Source organism: Cardiocondyla obscurior, linkage group LG19 (genome assembly GCF_019399895.1).
Source record: "Cardiocondyla obscurior isolate alpha-2009 linkage group LG19, Cobs3.1, whole genome shotgun sequence".
NCBI lineage: Eukaryota > Metazoa > Arthropoda > Insecta > Hymenoptera > Formicidae > Cardiocondyla > Cardiocondyla obscurior.
Genome location: NC_091882.1, coordinates 2,404,848 through 2,422,809, shown reverse-complemented (window position 1 = coordinate 2,422,809; position 17,962 = coordinate 2,404,848). Strand labels below are relative to the sequence as shown.

Here is a 17,962-nt window from a genome sequence, read left to right as displayed (position 1 = left end):
ATCCAAGTGTGTACCGTTCGATTAATAAAAACGATTGGACGCGGTGGTGAAAGAAGGAAATTCCTTTCGCACTTCCTGCGGCTGATTACATAAATCCGTTACTACTCGTAGTACAAAATTACCAATGGTAATTAGACGCGGTAATCGCGTGCGATACACTTGCTTCCACCTTACGCCGAGATGTAATTACACGGCTGATGGTTTGTTTACGTGCCTATTATTTATAATTAACGATTACGCTAATTTTCGACATTTTTATGTATATATGTTAAAGCACGACGTAACGAGATGAATTCAGTTTAAGGAACGTGACGTTTATTCGGCAATTTTTTTTGTCCAACCTAAATCGTATTTTTTTCCTTTTTTGTTCGTTTGTCTTTTCTTTTTTCTTTTTTCTTTTTTATACAACAAACTCGGGCGCGCTAAAACTAACCGAGTTAGCGGCTTTTACTTAAACAAGACCCCTGTACATAACGCTTAAGCATTTATTTATGTCGTTCTTCTACAAAAGTACTCTGTAGTATTTTATTTAGTGTCTTAGTCACGAGATTCACGCTGTTAATGCGCTCGCGCATTAATTATTTCGTGCAGAGTTAGTCCGTTCGATAACGAGATAAGGAGGTACGGACGGAAAGAAAGAATTAAAACGATAAATGTGCTGACAGATTCTTTCGACGAAATATTATTTAATCGTATTCATGGATTTAAAAATCAGTGAGAGAGATGGCTAAACCGACGCAATTTTATTTTGTGATATTTTGAAACCTTCTATTCATCCTTTGGTATATTTCATTTCCTTAAGGCCGATCGACGACTTTACGGTATGTGTCCATCCCATCTCACCCGATCTCTTTTCAAATTTTCCTTTTTCTTTTTTCATTTTTCCATCGTGAGTCTGTCGTGTATTACTTACGAATAACTGTCATATCATGTATAGTAGAAATTAATGGTGAAAAGAGGAAAAACAGTACATTGTTTCTGTTAAAATAAACATTGTTGAAAAATAAGTGTTTGTCAATTTTATCAATATATTTTCACAATCATTGCGCTATGCAATTAAGAAATCTAGTATAGCAAATGAATCAACTGGTGAGTTATCAGGCTTGATAAAGCGGTAAAAATAAAGCATCGAGAGCATTGCACTCCGTGGAATGCAATCGCACATATTGAAAAAAAAAAAAATAAAATAAAGAAAAAGGAACAAATCGCCAAACGATTAATTATGATATTCCGTCGATATGCAAAATATGTTATATTCATAATAGAATACACAAAGTACTGAATTAATTAATATTTTAAATAGATAATCGAACAATTAATGCAAAAAAAAAAATTCTTTTCAGCTTCTATATGTTTTATGTAATTTATTTTGAATGTTATATTTATGTATATTTTATTGTAGCGGTTCTTAATTTAATATTTCAGGTTCTTCACGATCTCACCTTCGCCTGCGAAGAAATTAATTACGTTAATGAATATATTATATATAACAAGTCGTCGATTGATAAATTTAATGTTAAGTGAAATCAATTTACCCCTCGGTGAATAGCGAGCACGCCGTCTTCCTCCCACGTCAAGACCTTTATGTGTGCCTTTCTATTTTGGTCCACCGTCACGACTTTGCCGGTGCACTTGTTGTTCTCCAGGTTCCCGGAGATGACGTCGCAGTAAGTTCCAGGTTCCACGCAGACGTAGAGCTCTTGCTGGAGGTCGTAATTGTCCCCGTTGATCGCGATGAATCCCGCGTTTCCGCGGCAGAACGCGATTTGATTTTGACCGTTGTCCCACCAATTGTTGAGGGCCGTGCTGTTAACGGCGTTTCGGAAGCGCACCATGTTGTATATTTGACGCCACCGGTGCTCGCAAACCCATCCGTTGCCGCAGGTATTGTCCGAGTTGATGGTCGGAGATAAAAGATTGCCTTGGGAGTCCTGGGGCGGATTAGCGTCGAAACTGCCGAAATCGTAAGAGCTCATGACGCGCGCGGCGCCATACGGATGTGCCAGCATGAAAGCAACGGCCATCTGTAAAATCACGTACCCGTCGACTCAGCACTCGGATAAAAATATTGTTCGGTATTTAAAAAAATATTTCGGTATTTTTTTTTCCTTTTTTTTTATTTTTTTTTTTTAATTAATTCCTGTAGCTTTGTCGAGAATCACTTGCCTTGTACAGCCTCGATGACTTGTAGGTGAGTACGTTAGGATTGTCACGCTGAGTATCGTGATTGTCAATGAATACCAACGCGTCCTTGGACGGTAGCAGGCCCCAAGGTTCTCCCCAATTAACAAACCACTTCAGCAGATTATTTCCTTTCAACGAGTTGCTGATCTCCATGCCGTGACGGAATTCCGTTACCGCGCCGAAAGAATTGTATTCGAATTTGCTGATTGCTTCACCGCCGTAATCAATTACTTCTTGAACTATGTAGGGCCGCGCACCTGACGGGAAATGATGGTTGGTATTAAGGTTTTTCAACCGAGAGTAGATCACTTTCAGATCACCCGGCCACATGTGCTTAGCTGCGTCTACTCTGAAATTAAAAAGAAAAAATCATTCTTTTTCTTTTAACATCGATTAGAAAATGTTGCACGTAAAATCGCACGTAATGAAATTATTCTAACCGAAAGCCAGCAACACCAGCGTCGACGGCTCCGTTTAAGAAATTGACGATCTTGTCTCTAACATATTCCTTCGATTGGTCGAGATCGCGCAGACCGACTAACTCGCAGTTCCGCACGTTAACCGGGTCTCGGTAATTATTGATGGCGCAGGGAGTGTGAAAATCGTATCGTGAATACGGCACCGCCGGATAACTCAAGCTACTAGTATCCGCCGTCGAACCGCCGGTACCTCTTGCGTTCTTGTGATCGCCGGTCATATGATTGAACACCACGTCGACGTAAATTCTCACGCCGGCGTCGTTACACCTGCGAACCATTTCCTTGAATTCGCTCGCCGTGCCCGATCTCGTGTGCCATTTATAGGAAATAGGCTGGTAGCGTTCCCACCATGGTCTGTTAGCAACAATCACATTCTCTTGGATCGGCGAAACCTGCGGCAATTTATGAGAATTCGTTCTAATTGTTCAACAATAAAAATAAATCGTTAGCCGCAAAATTAAAAAAAAAAAAAAAGAAAGAAAAATTAGTATTCATGAACGTTTCCGCGAGCGCACTTAGAGTCATAGCTTTAGCGTTACAGAATTTAGCTTTCTTACCTGCACGCCACCGAATCCCATAGGACCGAGAAATCGTTCGCATTCTTTCGCAATGTCCGGCCACTTCCACTCGAAAAGATGCACCATCCCATCGTGACCGGGCAGATAGTGCAGGTCCTTCTGAGCGGCCGCCGCTGATAATATCGCTAACGCACACACTAGCACTCGCATTATGCTCATTGATGACTGATGCGAAAATATCAGTCTCGGAAATATATATAACCGCAACGGTTGCCTGCGCGAAGGTCAATATTTCTTTGCCGGTTACAAATGCGCATGACGTTTTGCCGACCACTTTGTATCGTATTGTATCAACTGCGCCGACAAAACACATTTATCGCATAAATAAGGATCGATATTTGTGCCTTGTAAATATTCTAATTAATTAGTCATATTTTTCTAATTAAAAATTTTTTTTACAGATAACGGACGAACAACAATTGCCGCAGCTGTAATAATATTTGCGCGAGCGAAACGTTATCTGACGCTGTTACGATGAAATAAAACATATGCGTATAATTATGTTAGATCATAATTGGTGAACACCGCCAGCCTGAAAATATTGATGCATCTGGAAATTGTGTAATCGTGAATAATTTTTGTTATTTTATTTATTTTCTTTTTAATCGTAATTATATTTAAAGCTACATTGTCGCATGCACTTCTCATTGACGAGACAAGAGCGATAAGCTGATAAGATTTTTTTTTCTAACGTCACTTTAGGAATTAAAATAATTCTTTTTTTAGAATAAGAAAAATACAATATCTGATGTGCTCTTTTATTTAGGTCCAATAAATACAGTGTTACGTAAATCTACATAAATCTTGGTCGTGGAGGGTCTTGGAGAGCAAAAGCATGTTATCCACACGTGCCTCATAGTTTCGCCTGCGAGCATACACAAAATTTTAGATAATACTATCATATCTCCATTATCTGCCTTTTTATCGTATATTGTTACACTGACCTGAATGTGAAGAGCGAGCACACCTTCGTCGGTATCGTTTGATAAGATTTCGATCAAAGCGTTACCCTTGGCGTCAACCTCCACCGTCCTCCCGCTGCATTTCCCATCGACAACTTCCCCGGTTATGACATCGCAATATACCCCTTCTGGCAGCCCAGTTTGTAATCCCTGCTTCAAATCGTCTTTTTCGGCGTTGAAGGCGACGAAGCCTTTGCCGCCGCGAGAGAAGGCGATTTGATTGTTCCCATTGCTCCACCAATTCTCCAACTTCTCTCCGTTTACCAGATTGCGAAATTGGACCATGCGGTAAATCTGCGGCCACCTGTGTTCACAAACCCATCCCTTGACGCATTTACCGTCGACGATCTCAGGCGAGATTATGTTGCCGTTCGAATCCGCCGGCGGTCCTTGACTCGGATCGTCGAACACGTAGGAGCTCATCACTCGAGTTTGGCCGTAAGGATGGGCGAGCATAAAGGCTATGGCCATCTACGTGAAAGAACAATCATTAATGTTCTCCGGTAAGTACAAAAATTATTTTTTATATGTACAAGTATATATAAATTTTTTTTTTATTTTTTTTAAGTATGAAACTTTACCTTGTACATTTTCGGATCCTTGTACGTTAAAATTTTCTCACCGCCGGCACCGTGGCCTCTCTGATTATCGTGATTGTCAATCATAACCAGCGCGTCACGAGACGGCATCATTCTCCATTTATTCGTATCTTCCAGAGAGCTCAATCTCGATAAATTATCTTCACCGCGGAACATATAACCCATAACAATGCCATACTGAAACTCGATAACAGCTGCAGTTTTGTTATACTCGAACTTGCTGACGGCTTCACCGCCGAGATCGATGACTTCTTGATAGATGTAAGGCAGAGACTTTGGCGGAAATCCAGCTTTACGAGACAATTTTTTTATTCGTTTGTAAATAACCTCGAGATCCTTCGGCCACATGTGCTTGGCCGCGTCGACTCTGCAAGCACGTTAAAATATTATATTCAGCTATTTTTCTATCAACGTACGACTACTTCGATTAATTTACCACTTAGAATACTTTTTTATCTTTTTACCAAAATGCATGAAATTACAAAACAGCGTCACGTACGAATTGTTATCTGAGGAATAATAGGAATTTAAAATTCCTATAAAGTTGCGTCGGGCAACGAAAACTTTTCCCGCGTTATCTCGCCGTTCTTATCGCAGCCTCATTACAAATGACCGCTAATTCCGGAATACCTTTTATTTCGCGCGCGGCACGCAGGTGGGATCGGTAGCCGGCACGGCACCGCGGTCAGAGGTTCAATATCCCAAACAGTTATTTCCGCGCCGAATTATGCGCGCCGGCGAGAAGTCGGCTCGTTAATTAATTAACGCTATTTGGTCAATTAAGATTTTTACCGTTCGGCCGCGGATACCGCGGACTTCATTGAATTTAATCGCGCATTCGCGCGGCAATCGCCTCTACGAAAGGCACATCTCGCGATGCAGCGCACGGTGGCTGACGTGCACGGGGGAGAGGGGGAGGAGGAGGTCAGAGTTCACCGCAACCCGGAAAATGATGCGACCAAGTGGCGTTATTTATTTCCGTTTATTCATTCCGTAATTTACTCGCGGATAGCACGCGATGGGGATAGAAAATTATCCTACTTACGAGTTTGTCGCAACTTCGTATTAACTTGCTGCGTTATTTGGATTATCGCCGCACATTACGTTCGAAGAGAGAATCAATTTTATTCTACCGTCGTCTTGTGAATAATATTCTCGAGCGTGAAACCGAGGGGGAGAGGGAATAGAATTATTCTCTTAAATTGTCACGATGGTCCTTACGTCCGTATAATAATTAACGGAACTTGCCACGGCAGAATGTAACGTATACCGTGCCGTCAAACGTCCCCCGTTCGTGCGCGCGCCAGTGACTTTAGTGCACTTTTACGGCTGTCACGATTTCTTAATACGCGTCATCAGCGTTACATTCCTTTTCGCGAAATATATGCGAGACATTCCGCGTACCGCGGACGCGGCGCGTAGCGCGGTCTCCAAGACGGCAGCGCGCTCCGTTATCATTCCCGACGCGTATATCGCTCTTCCGTTTGCGAAGCCACCGGGGTTCGGCGCGAGATGGTACGATTTCGCTGCGGGTTACAATTACGAGCCAGGCGCGTAATTAAAAGCTGATGTCTCTCATTTATTAATGCTACCAGACGAGCCGGCCTCTGTCAGTGCCCGCGCGGCACCGCTCGTCCAGTTTAATGTTAAACATCATCAGTCACCGGTGCATCCTGGACGCGAGAGAGAGAAAGAGCGGGAAATAGAGAGAGATCGGGACCGGGGCGGGGCCGCAGAAACGTATCTCCCGAGTTTACACTTCGGATTTTATATCTCATTCGCATACTTCGTCGCGGAATGCACATCGATCGTGCGCTGATGTTAAACGTAGATAAAAATTATCGATTAAACACAATTGCCGCTGCAAACGATTTAATTTTTTTTTTTATTTAACTAAGTTCGACGACGGAAATTACGAACGACAGAAGCTACGAGCAGGCGAATTTGTTCTCATTAAAACGTTCTCATTAAAACGCTCGTTCGGCGACTCTTGATATTAATTTTTGCTATATTGAAAGTTTTATTTTCCGTAAATATAAACTGGAAAATTAATTTTCCTCTCTTTCTATTTGTAGACTCTTGTTAAAAATTGTTACGTGATAGGAACAAATTAATTGAATGATAATTACCTCAAACCGGCAACTCCCAAATCGATGAGTTTGTTAAAGAATTTGATTATCTTGTCTCGGACGTATTTTTGACTTTGGTCGAGATCGTGAAGACCAGACAGTTCGCAGTTCCGGACTTCCGTAGCGTTGTTGTAATTTTGAATAGTGCACGTTGGGTGGTTGAAGTTCTTGGAACTGTACGGAACTCCCGGATAACTAAGTTCATTTGGCTTCGCTGACGCGCCACTGGTGCCATACGCGGGGTTCGCATCACCTGACATGTGATTGACGACCGTGTCGACGTATATCCGCACGCCAACTTTGTTGCATCTTTTAACCATATCCTTAAATTCATCTTCATTACCAGATCGACTGATAATTTTGTAAGAAATCGGCTGATATCTTTCGAACCACGGCCTGTTATCCATTACGAGATTCTCATTTACAGGAGAGACCTATAAAAATACAAAAAAAAAGAAAAAGAGAAAAAAAGAATTCCATTCTGTATTACATCTTTTATGCGACGCGAGAATAATATATAGGAGAGTTTATTGCATACGTACTTGCACACCACCGTAGCCCATTGGACCGAGAAAATCTTCGCATTCTTTAGCGATGTCGTTGAACTTCCATTCGAACAAGTGAACCATGGTGGTTCGATCGCCGACATAATGCGGATCTTTATGAGCGACTGCGAACGCTAGCAAAGATATAAAGCCGTAGCTGAAGAACGACATCGCGGCATCAAATCCGAAAACTAACTGTAATCGCTTTTCCGATGTATCTGAACAATTTATAGAAAACTGAGTCGCTGATATGGGATGATAAATGGACCTATCTGACAAATAGTACGATATTCGTGATAAATGTCACCGGTCGCAGTAGAGCAAACTGATAATCGTCATCTGATTATACACTGCATTTGTCATAATTTCTGAGATACTGACGTTAATTACTGATGGTCAAGGTGATTCCATTGTAATTGACAGCTGCTACGATTCTGTAAAAAGAAAAAACAAACAGATAACAATTGTTATACCACCAACGAACAAGTAAATTGACTGAAAAATTCCGTGGAAAGTTACAACACTTGCCAAGTAATTTCCACTAGATCATTTACGAAAGAATGCAAGACTGTTGAACGTTTCCAAGTGTTGTTTTTTTTTTCATTTTTATTCTTTTTTATTTTTGATTTTCCGATACTGTCCTTTGCATCTCAATTATAATTTGTATCTCGAAACAAAGATATATTATTTTTTTTTTATTTTACAAGCACGAGTTATTTCAAATACGAGGTTGAAAAGGTATAGAATAATTTTATACATTTATAACTTCTATTTTATTTTTTTCCTTTTTCTTTTTTCTTTCGCTCGTGACTAGTATTTCGGTATAATCGAACCTTTTTAAAAGGCCGTTAACACCGGCGAGACAGCCTCAATGGCAGATGGCACGATTGATAGATCGGGACGGACTAAATCTCGCGATATCTTACGTCATAAACGTAGCCGGGATGTTGGAAGGATAATTATTTGTGATGCGCCTACCATCTGACGCTCATAACGAGTCGAGTCGATCGTGAGGAGAACAAGGTCGGCAGAGCCACGGGTGCGAAATGTCATGATAATATTCATCGATCTCTTTGGCGCGCAACACCTTTCGCTATTTATTTGGAATGATTTGTCTGCGATTTATCACCGCGTTGACTACTCAGCGGCATTTCCCGCTTAGGATACGGTAGAGCGAATAACGTAATCCAGGTGTTGAATGATAGATTTTTACGCGAAAAAAAAAAAAAAAAAAGAAATAAGAGATCAACGTCAAAATAAAACGCGCGCGCGTTAATACCGCCTTTCATACTTCGGAGGATCGATCATCATTTTTTTTTTTTCTCTCTTTTTTTTATCTCACGAAAGATTACAATAGGTCTCGTCTATTACGATCTCCCGCAGACATTAAAAAACTGCAAAATAAAGCACGGATAGAAAAAATAAAATAAAATGCTTTGACATGAATTAGTTTTTTTTTTTTTTTTTTTTATTTATAGTTGGACTGATTTGGCTACGGCATATCACAGTAAATAGATCGAACTTTTAGGTAGAGTTATACCGATCGCCAGCGAATTAACGGCTTCAATTTTACCATATACAATTTCATAATTCTTTTCTCTGATATAGTTTTTGTCTGTCGTCTCGTTCTCTGTTACATTTGAGTAAAAGAAACGTGCGGTACATTTTTTCTTTTCTTTTTTTTTACGCAGAACGATTCCTACTTAAAGAGATAACAACGTACAAAACCAGACGCATAAATGTTACTTAATTAGTAAGAAAAGCTTAAACTAAAGTTACAACATTGCGACGTCACACGTTCTGTATATTAAGTCGAAAAATTTATTCTATTGTTCCTTCGTCGCGAAACAGATGGAAGACTCAACGGAATAGCTGTAGTAATGTTTCGATTCGTTAAGTGGCCGAAATAATTGCTAAACAAATCGTTTAAATTAACACGTTTACTATCACTAATTATTTATTTTATTTATGCCAGGGAATACTTCGTGTATCGGTGATTCTCTCGAAAAGCGGTATCTCGGTGAGGCGACAGGGTGTATAAAACTTCGGGCGTTTAAAAAGAGGTGATACAAGCGCAAATCGTAGACGCGCCTGCGCGTCGGTGATAGTGAACATGTTAATTAGTTTTAATTGAAATAATTTTTAATTTAAAAAAGAAAAAAAAGGAAAATAGTCTCACATTATTTTGCTTCATACTTTTATCCACATTCAGCTCAGTCGCTCTATTGATTAATATTATATTATGAGGAGGTTGCGCCATTTAGGCTGCTCAACGATGTTATATATATATATATTTTTTTTTTTTTTTTTTGTACATACACTTTACGTATCAAACAATAAAAATGTCGCTGCACGCAAACGGACAACGGTACACAGACAAGTAAATATCTTCACATTTATGAACGTATCGTTAACACATCTACGCAAATAAGCTGCGCTTGCGACAGTAATGAAACATTATCAGAGGCGACAGCTGTGTGTTTTAGTTTTTCACATTCGATTATGGCGTTTTTTGTTTTTTTTTGCGCTTCGGATCTATGTGTTAAGCGTTGCTTAAAAATTAAATTGCATCTATAATCGCTATATCGGACTGAAATATATCTAAGGACGCGCGCGTGCGTGTCTTAACTTTATGCACTTTATTTATAACGGACTGAAATTTAACGTATTTCACAGCTGCATGCATCGATTACACATACAGTTAAAGACTACGGCAATGGCGTTCGTTTCAGCGAAATTCATCCGGCAAATGTTCAGACTTTTTTTATCTTAATTTTTTTATTACTCGAATCGCGGCTCTATTGTGATTTTTTATTGGATTTCAAGATAATGGATGATGCAACTGAATGAAAAAAAAATGAATATGTCTCACGTTCCGTATAATAATATCCAGGGAAGCGCCTGCGGCGAGACATCAGGCTCTCCAACAGTCATCTGTTACTGTCAAATTGCCAGCACGCTGCCCAGAAACGATAGTAGAATATACATGAATTCTGCACACATTTCTCTTGGCTATAATATAATATCAGATCTATTTTCAACAAGCATATATATTATAAGTCGCTCTGAGATCATCATTACAATCACACATATTTCGTAGCGAAAAGCCCGACGATAATGCAGTTTCGTTGATTAATAATGGAGATAAATTCACGAAGTAAAAAGATCGCAATAGATATAATTTATGATAATTAGAAAAAAAAATTTAAATTAATAATAATTTTATTAGAAATAATTATCGAGAAATAACGCGATCGTAAAAGTTCGAATGATAAATAATAATGACTGTGGTTATACGAGACCACATTTTATTCTCTTAATTATTAATTCACGTTAATAATCTGCCCGCGATAGTAACGTGCGTTTAACTGAACAGAATCGTACGCTTCTCGATAGAGAAAGTAACGAACAAAGCGACGGGCACCGGGTTCTCTTTAAGTGCCCATATTTACGTTTGCACATCTTTTTACGTTTAACAAATACATATTTCCTTTTGTAACAATAACAGGAGTGCGATTGTCTCGCGTCCGCGACAATCATAGACAATCGAGCATAACGGAATCCTCTGATTGATTACACTTAGAAGTGGCATATTGAGATTACCGAGATTACAGCGGCGGATGCACCGTTAAAGCTCTGCTTGCGCCGTGAAGAAGAAGTCGATTACATGCACCAGTTGATGCTTCGACGCGCGCGTTCCTTCGGCGCGCCGCGACGTTAGAACGTTAAAGGAAAACGCCAATGCCTTTCTAAGACATTAAGTAATTCTGGGATATCTGAGGAGAGCTGCGACGCGTCTTAATGGCAAACGGCATTTGCGCATCGCGTTCGCGATCTTTCAACGTGGATGGATAAAGTCGTAGAGCCATTGTTAGCCGCGAAACCGCTTGAAACAACCAGACGGAAGCGACGGGACCGAGTTTCACGGGAATTTAGAATATATGCGTTTTGTATAGCCAGACCAGATTCGCGCGACCCTCGTGCCTTAGCACTATCCTAATGTAAAGTCCACCGGCTCCTTCGTGCGGCCGTGCTTCTGGCTGATCTTGATGCGGCTGCGGCTGCGATTCCGCAGGCTGCTGCAGCTGCGGCTTCTCCTTCCGTCGTTGTTCCTTCTCGTCCTCCTGCTGCGCCGCTATCTCCATTTTTTGTTGCTGAATAAGCGACTCTTGACGGAGCATCTCCGCGAGTTGTGCTTTCTCTCCCTGCTTGCGCAGCTTCGCTCGCTCGTTTTTATCCAGCTCCTGCACCTGCTTGCGCTTCTGTTGCGGCTCCGATTGCTCGTCCGCTTTCTGGACTTGAGGCTGCTTGTCGTCTTTCGTCGGAGGCTTCGCTTCCTCTTTTTTCGGCCGAGTGATCTCTTCCTTTCCTTTCTCTAGTTTCTCGCGCTCCAGCTTTTGCTGCAAGTATCTCTCGTCTGCTAGTTTTCGCTGCAGCGTTTCCTTGTCGCGCTCGAACTTGCGCCGTAGCTGTTCTTCTAATTCTAATTTACGCTGCATAAGCTGATGTTCTTGGTGTAGCTTCCGTTGCTCCCTGGCGTTCTCTATTTTCTGACGGACTTGCTGCTGAAGGTGGCCCGGTTCCTTCTGCTGTGGTTGCACTTCTTCTCTCTTCTGTTGCTCCTGCGGCTGCGGCTGCGGCTGCAGTTGCGGCTGCGGTGGAGGCTGTGGCTGAGGCTGCGCCTCCTGCTCCGCGTGAACTTGAACTATCGATTCCTGCTCCTGCTGCTGTTCTTGCTGCGGCTCTTGCTGCTGCTGCGCTCGCGGTCGTTCCTTTTCCTCCTTCTCCTGTGCAATAACATCGTCCGACGGCGCCGCTTTCTCGCTGGGGCCACAAATGTCCTCGGTTCGTCGAGGCTCGTCCGAAACGGCCGCGGTCAATGCGGCCGTGGCCTGAGGTTAGTTGCTACCAGAATTTTGTTTCTGATCCGATCCGGCGTCGGAGCCGCTCGAGCTCAAAGTCGTGATGCTGCCGTACGGATCCAGCGACGACTGGACCGACATACTGCGGCCTTGCTTCCTCACTCTGTGGGGAGAGAATTTTCTGGGGTCAACACTGGTTGGGTCTGCCTGCAACAAATTCTTTCATAAAGAAACTGATGTTGTAGATGCAGCCGAATTATAGAGAATTATGTCGATTAAATTTATATTTTCATAAAATTTATGTAAATAAAATATGTGGAAAAGCAACCTGATAAGCCAAGGCGTTCATGATGATCTCCGGCGGTACCAGCGACAGCGGATTCACTTCCTGCATCAACACGGTGGCTGGAATCTTGTGGAACTGAATGTACTCGATAAAGTTGCCAATTACGTCCTTCAACTGCGTATTCTGATTATTGTCGCAATATTTCTTACTCCACATTAGCGCAGCCTGCAAGCGTAAGAATTTAGCGAAAGTTTCACGAGCGGGAATACGTTCAATCTGAAAGCGTTTACGTTCAGTAGAACTTACTTGAAATTTTGTAAACTCGTCCGCGCGCAGCTCTTCTCTGGCGAGGATCAAGCGAACAACGTGTTGCGGCAGTAGCGTGAACGATCCTAAATTCAGTACTTCGTTTCCGTGCTCGTCGACGAACTCCAACACCTTTGCAAAAAAAAAAAAAAAAAGAATTCCGTATAAATTTTCAATTAATTAATTTCAAAGCTAAGCCGATAGTATGATAATAAATAGGGAACTTTTACAGTTAGAGGCTTACCTTCTGAACCAAAGATTTCGTGCACTTATACTGTATGTAACGCTCGGCTGATGCTAATAAAGCGCAGACCGTATCGACGGTTATACAACATTGAACGAAGCCCGCGCAGGCTCGCCTGAGCTCGTCCAATCCGTAATAATCGGCAGCGTTCATTACACCTGCGATAAAAATATTCTGTCAATCGTCAAAATCAAATTTCCATACGTATTACATAGAGAATTAATTACCGAGCAGGGTCCTCGGCTGCAGCGTCACGCATCCCGTGTGAATGTATTCGATCAGCTGCCGGAAGACATCGGGCTCGAATTCCTCGATAATCAGCGTGTGATGCTGCTGTGATTGCGGCTGCGGTACAAAAATTAACTCTAAACGTCTAAGCGTAGAAATGGAAGCTCTTTAAAATTCAAGCTTAAACCGAATACCCGTGCTAAGCTACTTGCATGGGAAATCTGTAAGGACTAACGCAAATAATGTGAATAAATCAAATTATTCACTAATAATGAGACGAGAAATAATGTTTAAAAAAAAAAGAAAAAAAAAAGAACATTAAGTGGGAACATTATAGTAACGTTTCTTTTCAATTAAGTGCAAATTTTTGTATACTGTGCATCTAAAATGTTAGACAGATGCGTTGTAATATATTTTCGAATTAATTAACCGAGCGAACATGTTCAAGTGTTAATAGCTCTTTTAAGAAGCGCATACTTAACATTTTGTTGAGCAATAAATTGTGGTAGCTCGTCGAGAAACTTGCACGTCGATATTAACATTCACGATCACAACTCGTTCGCTTGGTTTCGCTATTACGTGAATCGTATGATAGCTAAAGTAGTGAGTATCGTAATCGTGCCAACCTACGACTATAATGAACTTGACGGCTACGAAAATACAGTTCAATCGATCATGCAAAAAAAGTTTCAAATGTGTAGCGCAGTCTACTGCCGTAATCGTGTGAATTACGTGGCTGAGCATAAGTCTCGGGAATCGAAACCTCTGTTCGACGAGCACAGAAATGATTAAAGTAAAAGAGCGTTTGTTCAAGTGTAAGTTCAAGGCAATGAAGGGAACATCGGCTCTATCGATACACAAATCTCAGGTGAACGCCTACGACAGGCTCCTCTAAATGATTTCGCGGTGCGAAATCGCAGTGCAGTGTACAGAAAGAGAGTTCGAGATAAAACGAGGGTAATCACGGGGGAAAAGAAATACTGGAGGCAAAGGAGGCGAGACGCGGAGTTACGGTGACAATTTTGATCAGTATGTAAAATTGTACGTTCAAAGTACCTCTTGGATGGGGGCCAGTTGCTGCGTGAACCCTGACCGCTACACGACATATACAAACGCACACTTACTATTTCTATCCTGATAAAAGCGGAATTTTTTTTTTTTTTATGAAGGACGGTCACGATTAATATGCAACGTGTCCCAGAAGAGACGAAAACATTGTCGCTTCGTTAAAGCGGTTTGTATTTTAAGACGTGCCGTTGTCTTTTTTTTTTTTTTTTTTTTTGTTTCGTATATTAATTAACAGAGCGATAGAATTTTGTTTTTATAAATATTTCTTAAATTATAATAAAGTAGGACGTAAATCGGGCTTTGCATATCGAGCGTGTTCGCCTTAGAGTCGATTAATTTGAGAGACTGTTCATATTTATATTGCGTATGTGCTATTTACACAACAATTCTCTTTCTTCTAAATATCTTACTTCGTAATCAATATATACACGCAATTAATATATTGACTTGAAGGAAAATTGGAAAAGGAGCTGTTAGAAAAGTATCCGTAAAATTAAAAGAAGGTATCCTTTTCATTGCAAATCGATATAGTCCGCTATGCTTATTTCTCTTTTTTTTCTCTTTCTCTTTTTTTTCTTTTATTTTATATATTTTTTTATTAGTTAAGGCAAACGATAAGTTTCGAAGTAAAAAAATATATCAATTCTTTTTTATCCCGTACCTGTTGCGCAGCGTTTTGTAAATTCAACAGCGGTTCCGAGCTGCGCTTGAGGAAAAGTCGGATCTTGTTTTCTCGCACCGGCGGTTCTTTCTTGCGCTGCGGGCTCGGCGTTTGGTACAACATTTTATGGAAGACCCTGCAAGTTGAGAAGGATGATAACGTGCAATTTCGTAGATGTTTTCTATACAAACCTGCTCCTAGCCGCGAGGACAGCTTTCACGGCGCAAACTGGCTCCCTGGTGTCGCCTACGAGGAAAGTAACGTCACAGAGCTCCGGCATGCTCGCCAGGAACTTCATATCCTCCGCGAGGCCGGTCTTATTCTCGAAAGTCGAGTAATCCTCCTCGTCGGCCATCCCAGATCCTGAAGCCTCCGGCATCGGGCCCATATCTTCCTGCTATTAATTTTAATGCAAATAAGATTCAGTCATTGTAATTCTATTTTTAAACGTGCCCTCGCTTCGTTTAACCACGATTTTAATTAACCGAAACCAATTGCAGTAAATTATAATCTCCGTCGCGATACGTATCAGGATGTGCAGCGTAAGTCACATTTATTTATTCGTCATGAAAGCGGCATAGAAAAAAATAAAGTTGCTAAATAATCATTATGTACACAAGTAGTGCGCAGGCCTCGATAAAAATATCATGGCCTTTTAATACGCAGCATACGAGGGGATTATATAAAAAAAGCGACGCCTTCATCCATAAACTATTATCATTTAAAAGATAATCTTCGCAATGCCCCGTCCCCCTCTCTCTCCCTCGTTATGAGGTAATCCGATGCTTCTATGCAAGGCTGTGCAGTATCAACAACGCGAAATAAACCCTTTTCTTAGAAATTTCGCTTGCGCGGCAGAGGCGCTTTTATCGACGAGAAAAATCTGCGAGCTTTTGTTGTTGACGGAACGTATCTACGCCAAAGGGCGTACTTTTCCTCATAATGCAATTCCTGCAACATAATCGACCTACTTGCTAAATGAAAAATTCGTTATCAAACTTAGAAGAGTTTAACGCATACGCGTTTCAGCCTCGTCTATTAATCCTGTCAATAATGCTTCGTAATAATTAATTACTGCCGTCCATTGTCGTTACTTTTCAAACAACCGTGGCAAATAACGAACGCTCGCAAGGCACTCGTGCATGGAAAAATTTATTTAGATCGGTTTTTTAATTTTATCTTCGTTGTACGGGAGGCAGGATTTTTTTTAAGAATTAATTCTTCGGGCGTTTTGCATCTAACGATCGTTTAAAGAAATACCAGATATTTAAATACAGATTTATATTTCTCATAGCAAAAAAAATAGAAAATGGAAAAGGATTCCAATATGAAATAAAGTATTACCTGTTGCTTTGATCCCGGAGCCTTCTCGCTTGCCGGGCTGCTTTGGCCCCGAAAAAACACTTTTAACTCTCTTCTTAAATATCGTTGGAGAAATTAATCGTTCGCTGAAACGCGTGCGAGAAATAGAAAAGGATTAACTATTAACGTAGGAATCGTGGAGCGCGCACTTACAAATACGAGCGAGAGAACGAGAAGCAAATTATCGAGAAGGTGAGAACTTGTCTCTCGTCAACGCATTCGTTAATACTTTAATCACGCGTATGTTGCGATTCACATAAACCGAGAATACAAACGGTGGTACAATTCTCAAGAATTCAAAACGTAAAATTTAGACAAGATGGTCATACTCCAACGTCACGATAATTTGCCGAGTCGAAATTAATGTTAAAGTGCAAAATAAAAATCAATGACCACTTCGATTGCGAGGCAGGTACCTGGTGGCTCGCGGTAATGAACTCTCGATGCAACACGTCGCGGGATTGATCGCGGCGGTTTCCAACGCGCGTTTACAACGAAGCTGTCTGGAACGTACGCCGCCCCTTTTCGTCGCGGTGGTGACCAGGGGGTTGATTTTACCGCAGAAAACGACACGCGCGAGCACCAGTCTTGGCCGCCGTCTTCGCGAAGACTGGAGGGCTTCCGGGCGCGTTGCCGGGGGGTTGCTTTCGTGAATGGTTTGCACGGACCGGAGAGAGCACAGGGCGAAGCCTTTAGACGAGCAAAGAGCTGAACAGATTCAGAGGTTCCCGTCGACAAGGCAACGAGTAGACGCAAGGGCGCCTGCGTCGTTCAGCGACGTCGACGCTACCCGTTTCTACGCCGGCTCGACCCGGAGAACCTACCCCTACGGACGGGGTAGTTTCCAGCGAAACGGATACCTTTGGGTCGGGGCAATTGGTTAAGCTCAGTTTCAGAATGTTTCGAAATGCTGCACCATAGATTCGGACTTCATTCATTCAATATCAATGATAGTTTATTATTATCAATGATATATCATATTACAATATATAAAATGTACGGTTAAAGAAAATTATGTATATATAATTAAGTTTGATTTTATATTCTGCAATTTAATTTTTAATTTATCCGAGGGACAAGTTTTCGTAATTCACTGAAAAGAGGTCTGCTTATCTTTCTCTTCTAATCAATACGCCTAGGCGGCAACAAGTTGCGATGCGATTGGAAGGCGAACGCGACGCTCTAAATTTAACTCAAGAAAAATATCAATTTGTAATTAGACTTGTGAATATTTTTAATTTGGTTTGCGGAAATAATGTTAGCAAGAAGTTTACTACAAGTATATTAATTCCACGGAAAAAGAAATAGAAAAAGAAAATTAAAGTTCCCTGCAGGAGGGAATTTTAATTTAAGAATAAACATTAAATTATTTCTAAGTATATTAATGTAATCTAAAATATTCCGGGTTTAAGCTGCGTGAGGCGGCCCTTGCAGGACTTTTCAACCCTCTACGTGTGGAGTCTCCTCGT

The 17,962-nt window shown here is 41.2% G+C and overlaps 3 protein-coding genes across 3 annotated transcripts; all 3 read right to left on the bottom strand.

Annotated features, from left to right (window-relative positions):
• Positions 1–654: 654 nt before the first annotated feature.
• Positions 655–3,541, bottom strand: LOC139109889 (alpha-amylase 2-like). Its single transcript, XM_070669303.1, has 5 exons — positions 3,221–3,541; positions 2,625–3,055; positions 2,167–2,533; positions 1,536–2,024; positions 655–1,448 (listed from the first exon to the last, which is right to left on the bottom strand). Exons 1-5 carry the CDS (start codon positions 3,398–3,400, stop codon positions 1,431–1,433), a joined length of 1,485 nt encoding a protein of 494 aa, XP_070525404.1. The 5' UTR covers positions 3,401–3,541; the 3' UTR covers positions 655–1,430.
• A 444-nt stretch (positions 3,542–3,985) lies between these two features.
• LOC139109888 (alpha-amylase A-like) lies at positions 3,986–7,703 on the bottom strand. Its single transcript, XM_070669302.1, has 5 exons — positions 7,474–7,703; positions 6,932–7,365; positions 4,785–5,169; positions 4,186–4,674; positions 3,986–4,106 (listed from the first exon to the last, which is right to left on the bottom strand). Exons 1-5 carry the CDS (start codon positions 7,645–7,647, stop codon positions 4,095–4,097), a joined length of 1,494 nt encoding a protein of 497 aa, XP_070525403.1. The 5' UTR covers positions 7,648–7,703; the 3' UTR covers positions 3,986–4,094.
• A 586-nt stretch (positions 7,704–8,289) lies between these two features.
• On the bottom strand, positions 8,290–17,281 carry LOC139109894 (serine-enriched protein). The gene is given in 9 exon segments (XM_070669310.1): positions 8,290–12,545; positions 12,667–12,849; positions 12,931–13,062; positions 13,175–13,332; positions 13,402–13,519; positions 14,459–14,497; positions 15,132–15,267; positions 15,323–15,528; positions 16,476–17,281. Coding segments are annotated over 8 exon segments (2,100 nt in total). The 5' UTR covers positions 15,520–15,528; positions 16,476–17,281; the 3' UTR covers positions 8,290–11,408.
• Between the last annotated feature and the right edge of the window lie 681 nt (positions 17,282–17,962).